The sequence below is a fragment of the Moschus berezovskii genome, chromosome 15, assembly GCF_049115385.1.
Source record: "Moschus berezovskii isolate FMDL1 chromosome 15, NW_MosBer_1.0, whole genome shotgun sequence".
Taxonomy (NCBI): domain Eukaryota; kingdom Metazoa; phylum Chordata; class Mammalia; order Artiodactyla; family Moschidae; genus Moschus; species Moschus berezovskii.
Window position 1 is genome coordinate 52306589 of NC_142474.1, and position 20331 is coordinate 52326919.

At 39.7% G+C, this 20331-nt stretch overlaps 1 protein-coding gene across 1 annotated transcript in view; it reads right to left on the reverse strand.

Moving 5' to 3' along the window:
• SLC39A12 (solute carrier family 39 member 12) overlaps nt 1–20331 on the reverse strand; it is an 89802-nt gene that overhangs the window by 60074 nt on the left and 9397 nt on the right. Inside the window, exons 3-5 of the mRNA XM_055429522.2 lie at nt 19289–19570; nt 8625–8832; nt 2793–2965 (exon numbers count right to left, since the gene is read on the reverse strand). Of these exons, the coding sequence (XP_055285497.2) occupies nt 2793–2965; nt 8625–8832; nt 19289–19570 (663 nt within the window). The remainder of the gene's footprint in view (nt 1–2792; nt 2966–8624; nt 8833–19288; nt 19571–20331) is intronic.

Consider the following 20331-nt stretch of genomic DNA (forward strand, 5'->3'; position numbering starts at 1 on the left):
AAAATAGTCTCTTTTGCACTATTTATTAATCATGGAATAGAATTACATCATCATTAAAAATACTGGCAACGATAAAGGAAAACTAACCATAAACATCTTATGATGAATCCTTCATAATAAATATTCTTAATGAAAAATGCCTGACTGGGAAATAAAAGAGTGGAGAAATAGACATGAAGAGAATGCCATGCATCTCTCCCCAGTTCATTGTCAAGGAATTGAATAGTTTCCAGTTGTAGAACACCTTCTCGTAGAGTAAGGTTATTCTATTATAAGCTTCTATGCCCTTGATATTTACTTGCTACTCCTATACTATTTAGGTTACTGTTGCATTACATTTCTTCTGAAATCACTAATACAAATGTCCTTAAAGGTGATTCATTATTTCCTTTAAATTTTGGCAAGCTATTTTTAATAAGGAAGAAAATAGAATGAAAATTAGATGATTCAGTCAATAACCTTTAAAATTGCTTTATTCCTTTACCTAAAACTTCAATATACTTGTATACTTGTGTTGATGTCATAAGACCTTTGTGGAAACTTTAAAAACACATTCTAAAGTGTCTCTTCCTGCATTTTAGTTTTGAGAATCACTTGGAGGGCTGGTTAAAAGACAGGGTGCTGGGCTCCACAATCAGAGTGTATAATTCAGCAGATTTTGGGGTGGGACCTGAGAATTCCCATTTCCAAAAAGGTCCCAGGTGCTGCTGATACTGCTGGCCCAGGGACAACACTTTGAGACTGACTGGTCCAAATAATACAGGCAGGATCTTCAGATCTAGTCTCTTACTTTAGGGTCCCCTCAAGAGTCACAAAGAAAATGAATGTTGAAACATAACTGAGAAAGAAGTGGTTTTGTTTATCTTGCATAGTCATCACAGAAGATGACAGTTACTGTTCTTAGAAAATGCATGTCTTAAGTAAGTAATCCCTAAATTTTAAGAAATAACCTTCATTATTTGTGCAAATAGGGTCTCCATCAGACAAATGAGTTCCCTTCCTAAGAAGAGCTTGCCCTGAAGGAATATTTAAAGAGACCTCACAAACAAGGATTATTACAGGCATCAACTTGTTACCTTCAGTGAATACACTGTGGGTTTAAAATAATCAGTTTTAATTGATGCCTTTCCTATGTGGCCTAATTAATAGAAATTCACTTTTTAAAATATATCATAGCAAAAATATGCAATACTGCCCAATCATGTATTCATAATTTACAGGGACAACAGTCACTGGTTGTTAGAAATTTTTACAGAATTTTGCTCTTTTAATATACAGATTTGTGCTTAATAGGAATAATAACTCATCCAAGATACAAATAAAAAGTAGTATTATTTCTTTAAATCAACATTTATTAAACAATAGCATAGTTGTTAAGAGTACAGAATATGCTATGGGACAACTTATGTATATATCCTCAGTTTCTGTGAACTTAATCAACTACTTATTAGTTCCATGACTCAATTTCCTCATCGGTAGGATGGAATCATGTAACCTAACCTTATACAGCTGTTGTAATAACTAAATGAAGAAATGCAGGGGAAACTTCGGTGTCTAATACATAGTATTAATTTACTCATTAAACATAAGCCATTATCATGGAATATCAATTCTCCAAGATTTTAAATGATAAGGGCAGGGAAGGTTTCTACGTGTAACAGAGCCTGAAAAATACTGAATTCAATAAGACTAAAGAATTTTATTTGCTACAGGACCTCCCCAGGCATGTAAATATGCTACAGCGCAACACATCTCTCTATTTCCCAAACAGATTTGACAATTATACCCCTTTTTAAGAAATATCAAGGAACTTCCCTGGCAGTCTAGTAGTTAAGACTGCCCTTCCAATGGAGAGGGTGTGAGTTCAATCCCTGGTTGGGGAACTAAGATCCCACATGCCATCAGGCAAGGCCAAAAAGAATAAAGTATTACCCAGATTTCCCTGGTGGCCTAGTGGTTAAGAATCTGTCTGCGGATGCATGGGATACAGGTTTGATCCTTGCTCTGGGAACTGAGATCCCACATGCCACAGTGCAGCTAAGCCTGTGTGCCACAACCACTGAATCTGCAGGCCCTAGAGCCTGTGCTCCACAACAAGAGAAGCCACTGCAATAAGAAGCCCGTGCACCACAACTACAGAGTAGCCCCTTCTTGCTGCAACTAGAGAAAGCCCTAGTGCAGCAAAAAAGACCTGGTGCAGCCAAATAACAAACAAACAAGACAAACAAAAACAAGTATTATCTAGTAGACTAATGAATGTACTTTGGAACACAGCTTCAGGAAGTAAGAATATATTTATAGGCCCATATATCACCTTTTCTCAAAAACCTTCTCAGTGCCTACTATACAGATATTTCTCTGTCGCTCACAATCCAAAGTAATCTCATCATAACCTAATCTAAATTTGAAGCATTCATTCATGATTGTTTTTATATGTCTATATCCACCCACTATCCTGGTAGCTCCATAGGAGTTGTGCCTGTTTTTGCTCAATTCTGTACCCTGACTGCACACAATGGTGACTGATAAATGGTTGCATGTTTACTGAATTATTCATGAATTCAGTATGGAGGAGAGTAATATACACCATTCTCCTAAATATTTTGGCCTCAAGTTTTAAATCTACAGAGATCTATTTGTAAAAGAAAAAAACCCTGACTACACTGTGGAAATAGAATATTTTTACATTTAAGGAAATCTACATTACCCTTGAAGTTTTCTACAACTCTTAGAGAATGTTCACAGTTGCTTCCTTTGATGGTACAATGGTACAAGAGGAGTAATGACAATACCTGATCCCAGGAAAGTGGACCATCTTCTGATTCTGGGTCCATGGATACAGACAGATTAGGGTAGTCTCCATCATGAATTGTTAGGCTGTTTTGTTTCCTTCTAAGTTGATGGATTTTATCTTTTTTGATACAGGTACTTTTAGTCCAGAGAGTATTGAGGAGATTGTCTAGTTCTAGAAATTTCATACAAAATTTGGTGTCAGAATAAAGACAAGCCAGTTTCAGAATAATCACAATTTCACATGGCCACAGCATAGATATGTTACTAAGTAAATTTCTAAGTTCTAGTGAAAAGCCAAGAAATTATTCTGAATAAGAATGAAGAACATTTATACTTCACACGGATATTGATTCCCTCACAACATCTTGCCTAAGCTTTAGAGCTGAACCATGATGAAATGGGCAATTCCATCAATGGAGTGCCTTCTGGTAAGTCAACTAATTCTTTTTCTAGGTGTTCCCTATAAAAATGAAAACAAAAGATGAAAGTGAATTAATCCTTAGAAACTCTATTCCCTTTAAGCACCATACATCCTTAGTACATTAACTATGATTTTAAAGTAAAGTCAATCTAATAATATCCTCTTAAATGTTTAATGTGGAAAGAGATAGGAATTGAAAAGGAGCTGAGATTGTAGGGGCAAAATAGACCTCGTTTTCTAAGGCAGCTGTGGTATGGTTGTCAGTTTATAGATGGCAGCTTAGTTTCCCTAGGTACAATGTAGGCTTTAAAAAATTGATTGACACAGAATAATTGAATAAATATAACGGTGAATTTCTTCAGATTTATTCATCTCCTTACTTGTAAAAATATATTTCTGGTATTTTCTAAATGCTACCATCAGTATTAGGAAAATTACAAGTTAGAATTACTACAATATTTTATTTTAAATGGCCAGTTTAAAAAAAAGAATTATGAGACCTGCAAAGTAACAGGAAAGTGGGACCCAGAGTTAGGGTAAAAAGCATTCAATAAATATGCCCCTGATATTTCCCAGATGTTGGATTTAGCAGACAAAGACATCAAAGCAGCAATCATCAGTATGTTCAAGGAACTAAAGAAAATAATATTTGAAAAATTAAAGAATAATAAACTAACAGCAACTTTTAATCAGGAGATCAAAATTGTATAAAGTCTAAATGGAAATTCTGGACTAGAAGAATAGAATAAGTGAAATGCAAAATTCACAGCAGCATATTGGGATGGCAGAAGAAATAACTACTGAATTGAAGATAAATTAATAGAAATAATCTACTCTGAAGAACAGAAAGAGAAAAAAGAACAAGTCTCAGAGACCTATGGGAAACAGCAAGTACACTGACCTATATGTAATGGCAGTCACTTGGAGAGGAGAGAGAGAAAGAAGTAGAAAAAAATACTGAAGAAAATAATGGTTAAAAACATTCTCAATATGATGTAAAACCTTGATATACATGTTCAATAAGTTCATCAGACATCAAATAGGATAAATATAAAAAACAAGTCAAATACAAAGATATATCTTGAAAGTAGTAATGGAAAACTGACTCATCACAAACAAAGGAGCATCAATACAATGAACAGTTAACTTATCATCTTAACAATGGAGGCCAGAAAGTAGCAGAATAGACATGCAAAATGCTGAGAGAAATAACTGTCAATTAAGAATTTAATACCCAGCATAACAACTCTTCAAAAACAAAGGTGAAATAAAATTATTCCCAGATAAACAATGAATGGTGAATTTATTGACAGCAGACCTGTCTTACAAGAAAGACTAAGTGAAGTTATTTAGACTAAAAAGAAACGACCAGAATGGTAAATTGAGTCCACAGGAAGAAATGAAGAATATTAGAAATATAAATATGTGGATTAATATAAAAGATTATAATATATACATTTTATCATATGTTCTCTAAACTCAACGAGGAAACACTAGAAGCTTTTCTTTCAAGGTCAAAGACATGGTAAGGGTTCATTCTAAAAATATCCACCATTATATTGGGGTTATTAACTAATATAATCAGGTAACAAAGAAATTAGAGACACAAGAATTGAAAAAGAAGAGGCAAATCTATATCTATTTGGTGATGGTATAATTATATATCTGAAAACTCTAAATAATTAGGGCAAAAATAAAATGAAAGATTTAATCATGGAGTGAGTTACAAAATTAATCTTAAAAAAAACAATCACTAAACTTCATATGGACAAACAAAAACCAGTTTTTTGAAATAATGAAAGAGAGGACCCCAGTTAAGAGATACAAAAAGAAAGTTAAATGCCTAGGTATAAATGTACCAGAAAATGTCTAAAACCTATGTGAGGGAAACAATAAAACACTCCACAAAATAGACATGTAAACATGAACAAATAGGAAGACATACTATGGGATTTAAAAATGTTAACATCTTATAAGTATCATTTCTAAGTTATTTGATAATTTTTTCACAGTTAGAATAACATTATCACAAGGTTTTTATCCCCAAGAATTTAAGTTAGGTGATATCTGTCAGTAAGAATGAACAAGCCAGGAAAACCCCAAAAAGAAGAACAATGAAGAAGGCTAGATCTACCAGAAATTAAAATATACTATAAAGCTGGTACACATAAAACAGTTCAGTCTTGGCACATTTCTCCAACAAAAAAAATTGCCACAAAATATAATGGAGGGGAAGGGCATGACACCTTGAAAAAAATTTCAATGACATATCAACAATTCACATTTTATAGACCTTATTTAGATCCTAGTTCAATAAAAAATGAAAAATTTTTTTAAAAGCTGAAAAATATGAACATTATAGAATCATTCACTTTTTTAGTTGTGATACTGCTAATAGATGCTTTTTTTAAAAAAGCCTTCTCTTCTAGAGATTCATACAGAAATACCAACAGGTGGATGATTTGTTTCAAAATAATCAAGTAATCAGTGCTAAAGAATTGATGCTTTTGAACTGTGGTGTTGGAGAAGACTCTTGAGAGTCCTTTGGACTTCAAGGAGATCCATCCAGTCAATCCTAAAGGAAATCAATCCTGAATATTCATTGGAAGGACTGATGCTGAAGTTGTACCTCCAATACTTTGGCCACCTGATGCAGAGAGCCAACTCATTAGAAAAGACCTGATGCTAAGAAGGATTGAAGGCAGGAGGAGAAGAGGATGACAGAGGACAAGATGGTTGGAGGGCATCACCAACTCAAAGGACATGAGTTTGAGCAAGATCCAGGAGACGGTGAAGGACAGGGAAACGTGGCGTGCTAGAGTCTGTGGGATCGCAAAGAGTCGGACTGAGCAACTGAACAACAATAATCAAGTAATGGGAGAGAATGGAGGCACATATAAGGTAAGATTATCCAAATTGCTGTTGCTTGTTGAGACAGGGACTGTGTACATGGGAATTCATTGTTTTATTGTTTCTACTTTTATTTATATTTGACAATCTCTATAATAAAAACATTAAAAAAAAAAAAACACGTAAAAATAGCATACTTTTGTTCCTCCTACTCCAAAATGCAATCAGTGTCAGCAGGGCCCTAGCTCAGAGGCAGCTGTTAGACAAAACGCCTCAGGGCCTCTGGAATAAGCATCTGATTGTACTGAGATGGGAGGGAATTCTTCAGTTCTCAAATGCAAATGTGGCTGCTTTGTGCCCAAACGAGTGATACTGAACATCTCTCACAAACATTATGTGGGTTTTTTTATCCCAGGTCCATGATGGTTTCATACGCAGACAGCTCACCTTGATCTTACAGTACAGCTTGCCTCCAACCATATTCTGTACTCCAGTGATTAAGCCTTCAAATGGCACAAATTTTTATTTGAAAAGTGGAGTAATTGCATTCCTTTGGTTGACATGGAAACTGTCCTGTTAAAACTCAATCACCCAAAATCTGAATTTCGTAATCCCTGTTTCCCATATCAAAATCATTCTCAGCACAGCATGCTTTCCCCTGGTTTCTGTCCTAGTGATGACAGCGAGGTAACACAATTGACTGGTACTTCAGCATTCATCTTAATAAAGATTTTTTTCCTTTCTTTTTTTTTAATCTATTTTTAATTGAAGGATAATTGCTTTACAATATTGTTTTGGTTTCTGCCATACATCATCATGAATCAACCGTAAGTATACACATGCTCCCTCCCTCTTGAGCCTCCCTCCCACCTCCCACCCCATCCCACCTCTCCAGGTTGTCACAGAGCACTGGCTTGAGCTCCCTGAGTCATACAGCAAATTCCCACTGGCTACCTATTTCACATATGGTAATATATATGTTTCCAAGCTACTTTCTCCATTTGTCCCATCCCCTCCATCCCCCTCTGTGTTCACAAGTCAAAGCAAGAGTCCTCAACCTTCCGGATCTAATGCCTGAGGTGGAGCTGAGGTAATAATAATAGAAATAAAGTGCACAACAGATGTAATGCCCTTGAATTACCCTTACACCATCCCCCTCCCCTGGTCCGTGGAAAAACTCTCTTCCACGGAACAGTGCCTGGTGCCAGAAAGGCTGGGGACCGCTGGCTTAAAGCATATAAAATGAATTACAGAAAAACACATCTGTCATTCAATTGGTTATACAAACAAGTCAGGGAAAGTTCTGTGCAGATTTGGATGACTCCTAGCTCTTGATCCCTTTCAGAGTTGGAAGATTTATCTAGATCATGAGTGTGCTGCTGGCGTCTTGGAAAATTTGTATTTCTCTTCTGTGTTGTGACTTCCCAAGAGGAAATATGTTGGCAAAAGCACCAGCTATGAAGTGACACACCAAGTCCCCTTGGTGTGTACAGAAAGCAGGGCATTCTAATGCAGATGAAAAAATTAAGTCATTTCACTCTTAATGTCTTGTTGAGTACAAAGAAATGTGTGAAACACACATTCTGATTTCATTCCATGATGTCCTATTTTATCTCAGATCCCTAAATTGCTGGCAGTCACAAATGCAGCCAGGCCGCATATTTTACAATGCTTCTGTTTAACATGACACGACTTACTTTTATGGTTCCAAGCAAACTGCTACCAAGCCTTTTGCACCATTTGGAATACCCTTTGATCCTTCTCCACAAGCAGTCCCCAACATTTTTGGCACTAAGGAGTAGTTTTGTGGAAGACAATTTTTCCAGAGACCAGGTGGCGGGGAGTTGTGGGGGAAGAGAGGTGGGAAGGAGGAGGTGGTTTTGGAATGATTCAAAGACATTACATTTATTGTGCATTTTATTTCTATTATTTTGTTACATCAGGTCCACCTGAAATCATCAGGCATTAGATCCTGGAGGCTGGGGACCTCTGTTTTACAAGATACTTTGTCACCTGTTACCCAGCACTTTATACCAAAAGAGACAGTAGTACTAGGGTGCCCTCATTTGCAGTCATATCCAAGCCAACAGACTGCAGCCCGCAGGCTCCTCTGCCCATGGGTTTCCCAGGTAAGAATACTGGAGTGGGTTGCCATTTCCTCCTCCAGGGGGTCTTCCTGACCCAGGAATTGAACTTGCATCTCCTGCATTGGCAGGTGGATTCTTTACCACTGAGCCACGTAGGACATCCCAAATAGTACTAGTAACAGATCATAAAAATCTCTCCCTTCAACTCTCTCTCTACCCACAATTTCATCATCCCTGCTCAAGGGTGCTGAGTTTTTGTTTTTGTTTTTTTGCCTTATCACCCCACAGATGTTATAGCATGTTTGCCCTGACAAGGCTCCCTGGGCTGTCTCACTACCAGCTGAGATAAAAAGGGTGTTTAAAACATACCTGAACAAACTCGGTCACCACAATGCTTCCGCCTTTTTTTTTTTGGCACAGTTTATATTTAGTAGGTTTGACTTGGAAATGAAATTCATGAAAAGCATCCTTACCTGATAGGTGAAGAATATTCGTACTATTCAAGGCACTGAAAATGTATTCTGTAAAATAGTCTGGGGGAGGCAAGTTTCTGTGTCCCAGACAAACACCTTGGAGGGACAAAGCAATGATTGTCGCTGCCAACTGAGGAAGAGTGTTTTCATCGGCACCATCACTGCTTAGGATTCCAGATTTTTTCTGCAGCACTTTGGTTTCCATACACTGAAATCAGACACAAAGTAAAAAGGAAATGTTAACTTCTGAAGCTATTCTGATTAGAAAATCTCTAGGGACTTCCCTGGTGGTTCAGTTGTTGAAAATCTGCCTGCCAATGCAAAAAACACAGGTTCAACCCCTGGTCTGGGAAGATGCCACCTGCCACGGGGCAACTAAACTTGGGTACCACAGCTGCTAAGCCCTCAGGCCCTAGAGTTTGTGCCCCACAACATGAGAAGTCACTGCAATAAGAAACCCACACATGCACTGCAACAAAGACTCAGTACAGCCGAAAATAACTAAAAAAAAAAGAACATCTGGTGACTCAGATGGTAAAGAATCCACCTGCAGTGTGGGAGACCTGGGTTTGATCCCTGGGTTGGGACGATCCCCTGGAGGAGGGCATGACAACCCACTCTAGTATTCTTGCCTGGAGAATCCTATGGAAAGAGAAACGTGATGGGCTACAGTCCATGGGGTTGCAAAAAGTGGAACACAACTGAGCAACTAAACACAGCACAGCCTAGCATCATTTTCTAGTCTCAGATAGAACTCTATCTGGAAAATACTTGTTTCTTTCATCTGCCATGACACTGAATTTTTCAACTCCCACCTCAGTGGTTCTTACCTATCTAATCATTCTCATTATACATCTAAAGATGTGTTTTCTCCAATGAGACTCTTGCCCTGACTACTTATGAAACAGGAGGGACATGACAGAAACTGATTAGAATCAAATATGTCTAAGATGGTGGATGAGTCAACTTTCTCTAGAACTTGAACCTCAGTATATACTCATTGTCACACTCAACAAGCTGAGTGACACACCCACAGGTGCCATGACAGTTCTAAGGCAGACCATAGAGGTCAAAAAGTGGGCAGTGGCCCAATTCCTGGAAATCTCCACCCCTTCCCCAAAATAGCTGGACTACTCCTTCCACTCATCAGTCTATGAAATTACCCAGTCCTGTAAAAACTGACAACCCCACACCCTGGTGCCTACATTCTCAGATGGCCCACACTGTGGCATATGTTTCTCTCTAAATAAATCCACTTCTTAACTATCACTTTGTCTCTCACTGAATTCTTTCTGTGATGAAACCTCAAGAATCTGAGCTTCATTAGTCCTGAGAACAGGTGTGATCTCAATTAAAATACCATAGGTCTAAGTCCCAATCTGAGATGCACAGTTTAACTTTCATCCTTTCAACTGGTGAACTGTTTTTCTCCAGCTTCAAGTACAGCTTGAAGGCTGATAACATTCAAATCTATATTCCTGACCTTGACTTCAAGCTGACTATGCTGTCTTATACTATCACAGAGCATGCTCCCTTTCACATCTGCCTTCAACTACTTGGTTCAGCTTTCTCCTTACCAACCAAAACTTACTCTAGCCATAGGCTAGTGATGACATGGATTTTCTTTTTTCATTCCCAAAGAGAGGTTCTCCCCAATGGTATGATATGAAGGGAAAAAGAAGGACCCGAAACAAAAATGTGGGTTATCACCCATCTCACAATTTTTAGAAATAATAAGTGAATCTACTCATTGAATCAGTATCAAGTGGATGTGTGTGTGTGTGTGTGCGCGTGTGTGTGTGCTCAATCACTCAGTTGTGTCCAACTCTTTGCGACCCCATGGGCTGTATTCCACCAGGCTCCTCTGTCCATGGAATTTTCCAGGCAAGAATACTGGAGTGGGTTGCCATTTCCCTCTCCAGGGGATCTTCCTGACCCAGAGACTGAACTCCTGCCTCCTTCATCTCCTGCATTCACAAGCGGATACATTATTGCGGAGCAACCTGGGAAGAGCAGAGCATGGTGAAGGCCAAAGGTTTATTGGCATGTAATGGAGTTTGCCCTTTATCCTAAAATCAACTGGAAGCCAAAGGAGAATTTTGAGCAAAGGATTAGAATAGGGTCATAGGACTAGTGTGTTTTGATGAATTCACTCTGGCTACATGGTGGAGAACAAATATATTGGAAAGGGAGTCAGTGATTCCTAGAAGCACAGTTAGAAGACTATTACAGTAGTCCAGGTAAAAAACAATGATGGTGATAATTGGAGAAAAGTCTTCAGGTTATGGATCTCTTCAGGAGGAAACAGCATTAGGACTTGGAGATATATTAGATATAAAGGTGGAAGAAATTTAGAAAATAAAATTTCTAGTTGGGCATTTATCTGCTGACTTACGAAGTGACACATGAAGACTGGATCTCGCTGGGTTGACTTATGGGTATTTTAAGTATGAGGTGCCTTTACCATATCCTTAAAGAAAAGATGCTGAATAGCTTATATGGGTCTGGAGTTCACAGGAGTGTCTGGGATGGAGATACACTCTTGTGAGTCATCTTTAAGTACAGATGTGCTACCCTGGACATCTATACTTAAACTACCCTGGAGGAAGCACAGGGAATGACCATGGGATCGCTAGGGGTCGGACACGACTGAGCGACTTCACTTTCACTTTTCACTTTGACACATTGGATAAGGAAATGGCAACCCACTCCAGTGTTCTTGCCTGGAGAATCCCAGAGAAGGGGGAGCCTGGTGGGCTTCCGTCTATGGGGTCACACAGAGTCGGACACGACTGAAGTGACTTAGGAGCAGCAGCAGCAGCAAGTTCATGCCTGAAAGAGCATTAAGGCTTAAAATCTACACGCAGTGAACATAGGGCTGCTTTTGAATTGGTAGGTTTTTTTCTCTTGGGTAAATACTTGGTACAAGAGTTGTTGATCGTTTGCTAGTTCTATTTTTAATTTTTTGAGGAAGCTTCATTCTGTTTTCCATAGTGGCTGCAGCACTATAGGCAAGATATGGAAGAAACCTAAACATCATTGATTGATTAATAGATAAAGAAGATGTGGAATATATGTATATACCCGATGGCTCAGCAGGTAAAGAATCTGCCTGCAATGCAACAGACACATGATATGCAGGTTTAATCCTTGGGTCAGGAAGATCCCCTGGAAGAAGAAATGGCAACCCATTCCAGTATTCTTGTTTGAAAAGTCCCATGGACAGAGGAGTCTAGAGGCCTACAGTCCATGGGGTCCCAAAAGAGTCAGACAACAACTGAGCACGTATGCATGTATACATGTACAAAGGAACATAACGCAGCCATGAAAAAGAAGGAAACCTCGCCATTGGCAACAAAATGGCATTATGCTAAGTGAAATAAATTTGGAGGCCAAAGACAAACACTATATAACCTCATTTATATATGGAATCTAAAAAACAAGTGAACCAAACAAAACAGAAGCTAACTTCTGGAAATAGAGAGCACACTGATGACTGCCCTAGGAGATGGAATGGGAGATTGGGTGAAATAGGTGAAGGGAAATAAGAGGTGCAAACTTCAAGTTATAAAATAAATTATGGAGATAAAACATATAGCAGAGGAATAAAAAAAAATCTACACAGAGAGCGATGAGCCTGCATAGGTGAAAATGGGGGTCGGAGAGAAAGGAAAGCAGGGATGTGTAACATCACACAAGCCAAAGCAGAGACTACTTCAAGAGCTACCTAAGCAACATCAAAGAAAGGACAGGTTCAGGAATAGAAATAGTGACTTTCCATTTTAATACTGAATTTCAAGGGCCAAGGAAAGAGCCAATGGAGAGTTTTGAAAGGCAGGTGTTTATATGAGTTGATGGCTCAAAAGAGAAATCTGGACTGGTATGCAGCAGAACTGAAGGTCATCAGTGTTTGGAAGTGCTTGACACTGTGTGAGTGAAGTGAGTGAAAGTCACTCAGTCGTGTCCAACTCTTTGTGACCCCATGGACTATAGAGTCCATGGAATTCTCCAGACCAGAATACTGGAGTGGGTAGCCTTTCCCTTCTTGAGGGGATCTTCCCAACCCAGTTATCGAACTCAGGTCTCCCACATTGCAGGCAGATTCTTTACCAGCTGAGCTACACGGGAAGCCCAGCTTACGGGATGGCAGGTCACATTCATCCTTCAAAGGAATAGCTGGACAAGCGAGAAGAAAACCAGGAGATGGCTGTGATGGAAATGGGAGAAAAAAAACATGAAATGTGGGATGACAGACATCAATGAGTGACGGGATTTCCCCAGTGGTCCAGTGGTTAAGACTTCACTTTCAAATGCAGGGGACACAGGTTCAATCTCTGGTCAGGGAACTAAGATCCTATGTGCCACGTTGTGTTCGTCTCTCAGTCGTGTCCGACTCTTGGCCATGATGCCCCCCATGGCCCAACTTTGGTTTTCCCTCTCCTCGCTATACTCCTGTTACTTGAGATGCACTCACAATGTCAAGCACTCCCAAACACTGATGACCTTCAATTCTGCTGCATACCAGTCCAGACTTTTCTTTTGAGCCATCCACTCATATACAGACCAACCTTACAGACTACAGCCCACCAGGCTCCTCTGTCCATGGGATTCTCCAGGCAAGAATACTGGAGTGAGTTGCCATTTCCTTCTCCAGGGGATCTTCCCGACCCAGGGATCAAACCCACATCTCTTATGTCTCTTGCACTGGCTGCATGCAGCGTGGTACAGGTGAAAAGAAAAAAGAAAGAAATCAATGACAGAAAGAGAGCTTCATAGAGATGGGACGTGACTTCAAAAGTGAGAGCACAGAGCAGGACATAAATGGTTTAGAAATACCATGTACAGGAGTGTGAGAAGGAGGAAGTATGTTCATCAAAAGAGGAACTAAGGGGACGTTTACTATGTCAGTGTTGCCTTGTGATGCAGGACAATGGGGGAAAAGTGCTGATAAGATTTATTTATTGAAGTATATAGTTGATTTACACTATTGTGTTTAATTGTTTAATTTTTGTTGTATAGCAAAGTGACTTAGTTTTATATATATATATATATAAACATATATGGTTTATATATATATATGGTTTATATATATATATGGTTTTTATATATATATATATATGGTTTAGGGCAGGGGTCCCCTAAGCCCAGGCCACAAACTGGGAGTGGTTCATGGTCTGTTAGGAACTGGGCCACACGTGAAGAGGTGAGCAGTGAACAAAACTGGAAACATCTCCCACCTCCATCCATGGAAAAACTGTCTTCCATAAAACCAGTCCCTGGTGCCAAAAGGTCAGGAACTGCTGGTTTAGAGAACTGTATTCAATAGCCCGTTTTTTTTTTTTTTTCAAGTCTGTAATTGGTGAGTTTGGCAAGAGCCTATATTCATAGGTTGGGAGCAATGTGGAAGGCTGAGAGGCAGTTATCAAACTTTAAACAAATTTGAAGAAGTAGCCAGAAGACTCATGAATGACCATAACAGGTTAAAATAGCAGAGAGTGTGTACGGCATAAAGGTGGGGTGGGTTTTTCATGGAAGTTGTAAAAGAGTAATCATCTCAAAGTGCCACTGAGGACAAAGGAAGATTCTAAACCTTGTTTCCATCCCTGAAGTCCTTAGGATGTGGTCACAAATATTCATGCTCCATATAAGAAGCAGGGTTAGTGGAAGACCAGGTACATTTATCATGGAAACAGCAAGAGCAGAAAGAGTGGAGAGAGGTGGGTACATCCAGACACTGAGTCAGGAAGATGAAACCGAGAAGGAGGACTAAAGGGATGTTTAGACTCTGGACCTTCTCCAGTGGACCAAAAAGGCAAAATGATAGGATACAGAAAGAGGAACTCCCCGGGTCAGTAGGTGCCCAATATGCTACTGGAGATCAGTAGAGAAATGACTTCAGAAAGAATGAAGGGATGGATCCAAAGCAAAAACACCCAGTTGTGGATGGGACTGGTGATAGAAGCAAGGTCCGATGCTGTAAAGAGCAATATTGCATAGGAACCTGGAATGTCAGGTCCATGAATCAAGGCAAATTGGAAGTGGTCAAACAGGAAACGGCAAGAGTGAACGTTGACATTCTAGGAATCAGAGAACTAAAATGGACTGGAATGGGTGAATTTAACTCAGATGACCATTATATCTACTACTGTGAGCAGAAACCCTTAGAAGGAATGGAGTAGCCATCATGGTCAACAAAAGAGTCTGAAATGCAGTACTTGTATGCAATCTCAAAAACGACAGAATGATCTCTGTTCATTTCCAAGGCAAACCATTCAATATCACAGTAATCCAAGCCTGTGCCCTGACCAGTAACGCTGAAGAAGCTGAAGTTGAATGGTTCTATGAAGACCTACAAGACCTTTTAGAACTAACACCCAAAAAAGATGTCCTTTTCATTATAGGGGACTGGAATGCAAAAGTAGGAAGTCAAGAAACACCTGGAGTCACAGGCAAATTTTGCCTTGGAGTACGGAATGAAGCATGGCAAAGGCTAATAAAGTTATGCCAAGAGAACACACTGGTCATAGCAAACACCCTCTTCCAACAACACAAGAGAAGACTCTACACATGGACATCGCCAAATGGTCAACACCAAAATCAGATTGATTATATTCTTTGGAGCCAAAGATGGAAAAGCTCTACACAGTCAGCAAAAACATGACTGGGAGCTGACTGTGGCTCAGATCATGAACTCCTTATTGCCAAATTCAAACTTAAATTGAAGAAAGTAGGGAAAACCACTAGACCATTCAGATATGACCTAAATCAAATCCCTTATGATTATACAGTGGAAGTGGTAAATAGATTTAAGGATCTAGATCTGATAGAGTGCCTGATGAACTGGACATAGATTCATGACATTGTACAGGAGACAGGGATCAAGACCATCCTCAAGAAAAAGAAATGCAAAAAAGCAAGCCCTCTGAGGAGGCCTTACAAATAGCTGAGAAAAGAAGAGAAGTGAAAAGCAAAGGAGAAAAGGAAACATATAAGCATCTGAATGCAGAGTTCCAAAGAATAGCAAGGAGAGATAAGAAAGCCTTCCTCAGTGATCAGTACAAAGAAGTAGAGGAAAACAACAGAATGGGAAAGACTAGAGATCTCTTCAAGAAAATTAGAGATACCAAGGGAACATTTCATGCAAAGATGGGCTCAATAATGGACAGAAATGGTACGGACCTAACAGAAGCAGAAGATATTAAGAAGAGGTGGCAAGAATACACAGGAGAACTGTACAAAAAAGAGCTTCACAACCCAGATAATCACGACGGTGTGATCACTCACCTAGAGCCAGACATCCTGGAATGTGAAGTCAAGTGGGCCTTAGGAAGCATCACTACGAACAAAGCTAGTGGAGGTGATGGAATTCCAGTTGAGCTATTTCAAATTTTGAAAGATGATGCTGTGAAAGTGCTGCACTCAATATGCCAGCAAATTTGGAAAACTCAGCAATGGCCACAGGACTGGAAAAGGTCAGTTTTCATTCCAATCCCAAAGAAAGACAATGCCAAAGAATGCTCAAACTACCACACAATTGCACTCATCTCACACACTAGCTGGAGAAGGCAATGGCAACCCACTCCAGTACTCTTGCCTGGAAAATCCCATGGACGGAGGAGCCTGGTGGGCTGCAGTTCATAGGGTTGCACAGAGTCAGACACGACTGAAGCAACTTGGCAGCAGGTAGCAGCACACGCTAGCAAAGTCATGCTCAAAATTCTCCAAGCTGGGCTTCAGCAATATGTGAACCATGAGCTTCCAGATGTTCAAGCTGGTTTTAGAAAAGGCAGAGGAACCAGAGATCAAATTGGCAACATCTGCTGAATCATGGAAAAAGCAAGAGAGTTCCAGAAAAACATCTATTTCTGCTTCATTGACTATGTCAAAGCCTTTGACTGTGTGGATCACAATAAACTGTGGAACATTCTGAAAGAGATGGGAATACCAGACTACCTGACCTGCCTCTTGAGAAACCTATATGCTGGTCAGGAAGCAACAGTTAGAACTGGACATGGAACAACAGACTGGTTCCAAATAGGAAAAGGAGTACATCAAGGCTGTATATTGTCACCCTGCTTATTTAACTTATATGCAGAGTACATCATGAGAAATGCTGGGCTGGAAAAAAACAAGCTGGAATCAAGATTGCCAGGAGAAATATCAATAATCTCAGATATGTAAATGACACCACCCTTATGGCAGAAAGTGAAGAGGAACTAAAAATCCTCTTGATGAAAGTGAAAGAGGAGAGTGAAAAGGTTGGCTTAAAACTCAACATTCAGAAAACAAAGATCATGGCATCTGGTCCCATCACTTCATGGGAAATAGATGGGGAAATAGTAGAAACAGTGTCGGGCTTTATTTTGGGGGGCTTCAAAATCACTGCAGATGCTGATAGCAGCCATGAAATTAAAAGACACTTGCTCCTTGGAAGAAAAGTTATGACCAACCTAGACAGAATATTAAAAAGCAGAGACATTACTTTGCCAACAAATGTCTGTCTAGTCAAGGCTATGGTTTTTCCCGTGGTCATGTATGGATGTGAGAGTTGGACTGTGAAGAAACCTGATCACCGAAGAATTGATGCTTTTGAACTGTGGTGCTGGAGAAGACTCTTGAGAGTCCCTTGGACTGCAAGGAGATCCAACCAGTCCATTCTAAAGGAGATCAGTCCTGGGTGTTCCTTGGAAGGACTGATGCTAAAGCTGAAACTGCAATACTTTGGCCACCTCATGCGAAGAGTTGACTCACTGGAAAAGACTCTGATGCTGGGAGGGAATGGGGGCGGGAGGAGAAGGGGACGACAGAGAATGAGATGGCTGGATGGCATCACCGACTCGATGGACGTGAGTTTGAGTGAACTCCGGGAGTTGGTGATGGACAGGGAGGCCTGGCATGTTGTGATTCATGGGGTCGCAAAGAGTTGGACATGACTGAGTGACTGAACTGAACATATAATATTGAAGTAGTTTATTCTGTTACAGGAACTTTTAATGTCACAGACACACACTCAGAAACTCAGGTATTTGCAGTACACGTTGCATAACCAGAAGTCTGAATGAAATATATACACTCCATCTGCCTTTAAATGCTGACTTTCCTTTTACATTTAATATATATCAAAAGACAGTAACACACAGGAGGCTAAAATCCTAGTGGCTAATTTGAACTGATCTTGTATTAATAGATGTTGCACTGAGGATTCTCTGTAGGGACACCTCCTTATTTAAGTAGAAAATTGAATTTTATAAAAGAACCCCTTTTTTCAATTAGAAATAGAAAAAAATATATAGCTAAAGTTTTGAGATTCATGTGATTTTGAATTACTGAAATGACATCTACAAAGTCCTTAGTAAACTGTCCATTTGTTCAGCCCATGAAAGAAATTAAGCCTATTTACAGCAAATTGGAGGGTATGTTTTCTGGCATTAAGGTGCAGCATGATTGCACAGATACCTCTGAACCCCTAGATATCAATATTGAGGTCAAGAATTAAAATTTATCAACATATGTTGCCACAGAGTGAATGTTTGTTCTTGCCCAAAATTCAAATGTTGAAATCCTAACCTCCATGGTGATGGTATTAGGAAACGAAGCTTTGGGGAGGTGATTAGATCATGAGGGTGGAACCCTCATGAATGGAATTAGTGCCCTTATATAACACCCCACAGGTCTCCTTTGCTCCTGCCACCATGTGAGGACACAAAAAAAGATGACTTTCTGTGAACCAAAAAGTAGCCTCTCATCAGATACCAAATCTGCCCAACACTTTGATCTTCAACTTTCCAGACTCCAGAAGTGTGAGAATAAATTTCTGTTGTTTGTAAGTCACCCAGTTTATGACATGTATATTATATCAGCCCAAATGGACTGAGACACACGTCAATTAATAATTCGAGAGGGAAAAAAAAACACATTCTGCCACACTTTTCGAAATATGCTGGTGGCTCCTCAATTAATTCTTTAAGAAAATATGGCTTAAAAGAGTTCATGTTCAGAAAATGTTATCAGCTCAAATTTTCCACCACAAAGCAGAAAGCAAAAAGGTAACTGAGAGGTCAGCTTTTACTGGAATAGTAATGAGGCAACAAGATACTTGTTTCTTAACAGTGGGAACTGTAAGGGAAGACTTGGGACTGCTGAATATATGCAGCACCAATCAAAAGCCACAAGAGAGATAATGTCTATGCTGACTGTAATGAATAAGGCTTTTTGCAAGCTGCATTCTCTGGGAAGTAACTAATAATAAATTTATCTTTTCCCAACTCTCACTACCTTCTCTTTCTCTGGCCAGAAGGCAAGGCAAATAGACACACTGAAATCACTGCTAGAGTTCAGTCCTTGGAGACTGATCAAAAACCATGAATCACATTCACTCTAGTGCTCAGGGGGACTCAGAATAGAGCTGCCTTGTTACCTGGCCTGTCTGCCCACCCTCCCACCCAGCTTCTGGCTAAAACTCATCTGACAACTGATTAATAGTTACATTCCCCGCTTCAGACTCAGAATTTTAAATTATGTTACAACATCCCATCACTAAAAACCACAACTACTTACCTCTCTAAGAAGTTTTTGAGCATCTTACAGATATATTAGTGACAAAAAGTCATGCTCTGAGACTATATCAGAGCAGCAGAGCTAGCTAGCAATTCTGACTTTCTTACCTGGTGTCTGGAAGTGTCAAAGTACTGTCTGGTGAAAGCCAGGATATCTTCTGTCTCATTCTGTGAAAGGAAATAGGAGTCTTCATCCTGCCTGAGGCTGAGAAGGCTGTGCAGGTAATATGTATACTCCTTATTACTCATGTTGAGCTTAGAAGAACAAATCTCTTCCTGATGAATGATGTAATAGAGGAGGAGAAGAGAAACTCGCTGGATCACTTCCTCTCTGAGCTGATCCTCGAAATCTCCTCCAGCTATTAGTAACAGGGCATCCGGTTCAAAGCACTGTGCAAAAATTAATAAATAAAAATAAACAGAAAGCTTGACAAAGAGTCCTGGAACATTAACAACCACAGAGTCTCTGATACTTATTATTTTATGAATAGGAAGGAAAAGCGGGCAGCCTCAATAGCCCAATTCAAGTAAGACAGTCAGGGTTGAACTTTTATACAAGGAAGGTCTCCCAGGAAGTCCTTATTTCCTAAATGCAGTCTTTCTGTCTTCAACTAAGGTAACACAAGCTGTCAATTTGCTGCCTTGATTAAAACCAGCTGACTCTGGCTTTTAAAGTGATGCCCCATTGTATTTAGAATGAAATTCAAGTCCTTATAATTTTCTCCCCAGTCTGGCTTCTACCTACCCTACCTAGCCAACCTCATCTTATCCTCTCTCCACTGCTCTCACTTCACTTCTGTTTCTGTGACTTTCTGTCAATTCCATCAGGCTCTATCCCACTTGGTTTCTTGGGTCTCAGCTTCAAGGGCCACCTCCTCAGGGATGCCTTCCTGGATACCCTGTCCAAAGTTGGAAGTCCTCATCACTGCCCTGTGTTCTCTAGCACAGTTCCATTCAATAGAAATACAATGCAAGCTTCAAGTGCTAGACACACTTTAAATTTTCTGGTAACCACATGTTTTGTTTTGGCTGCTCTGGGTCTTCACTACAGTGCATGAGGGTTTCTCCAGCTGTGGAGCATGAACAGGCTCTAAGCATGTGGGTTCAGTAGTTGTGGTGCATGGGCTTCTCTACTTGGGGCACACAGGCTG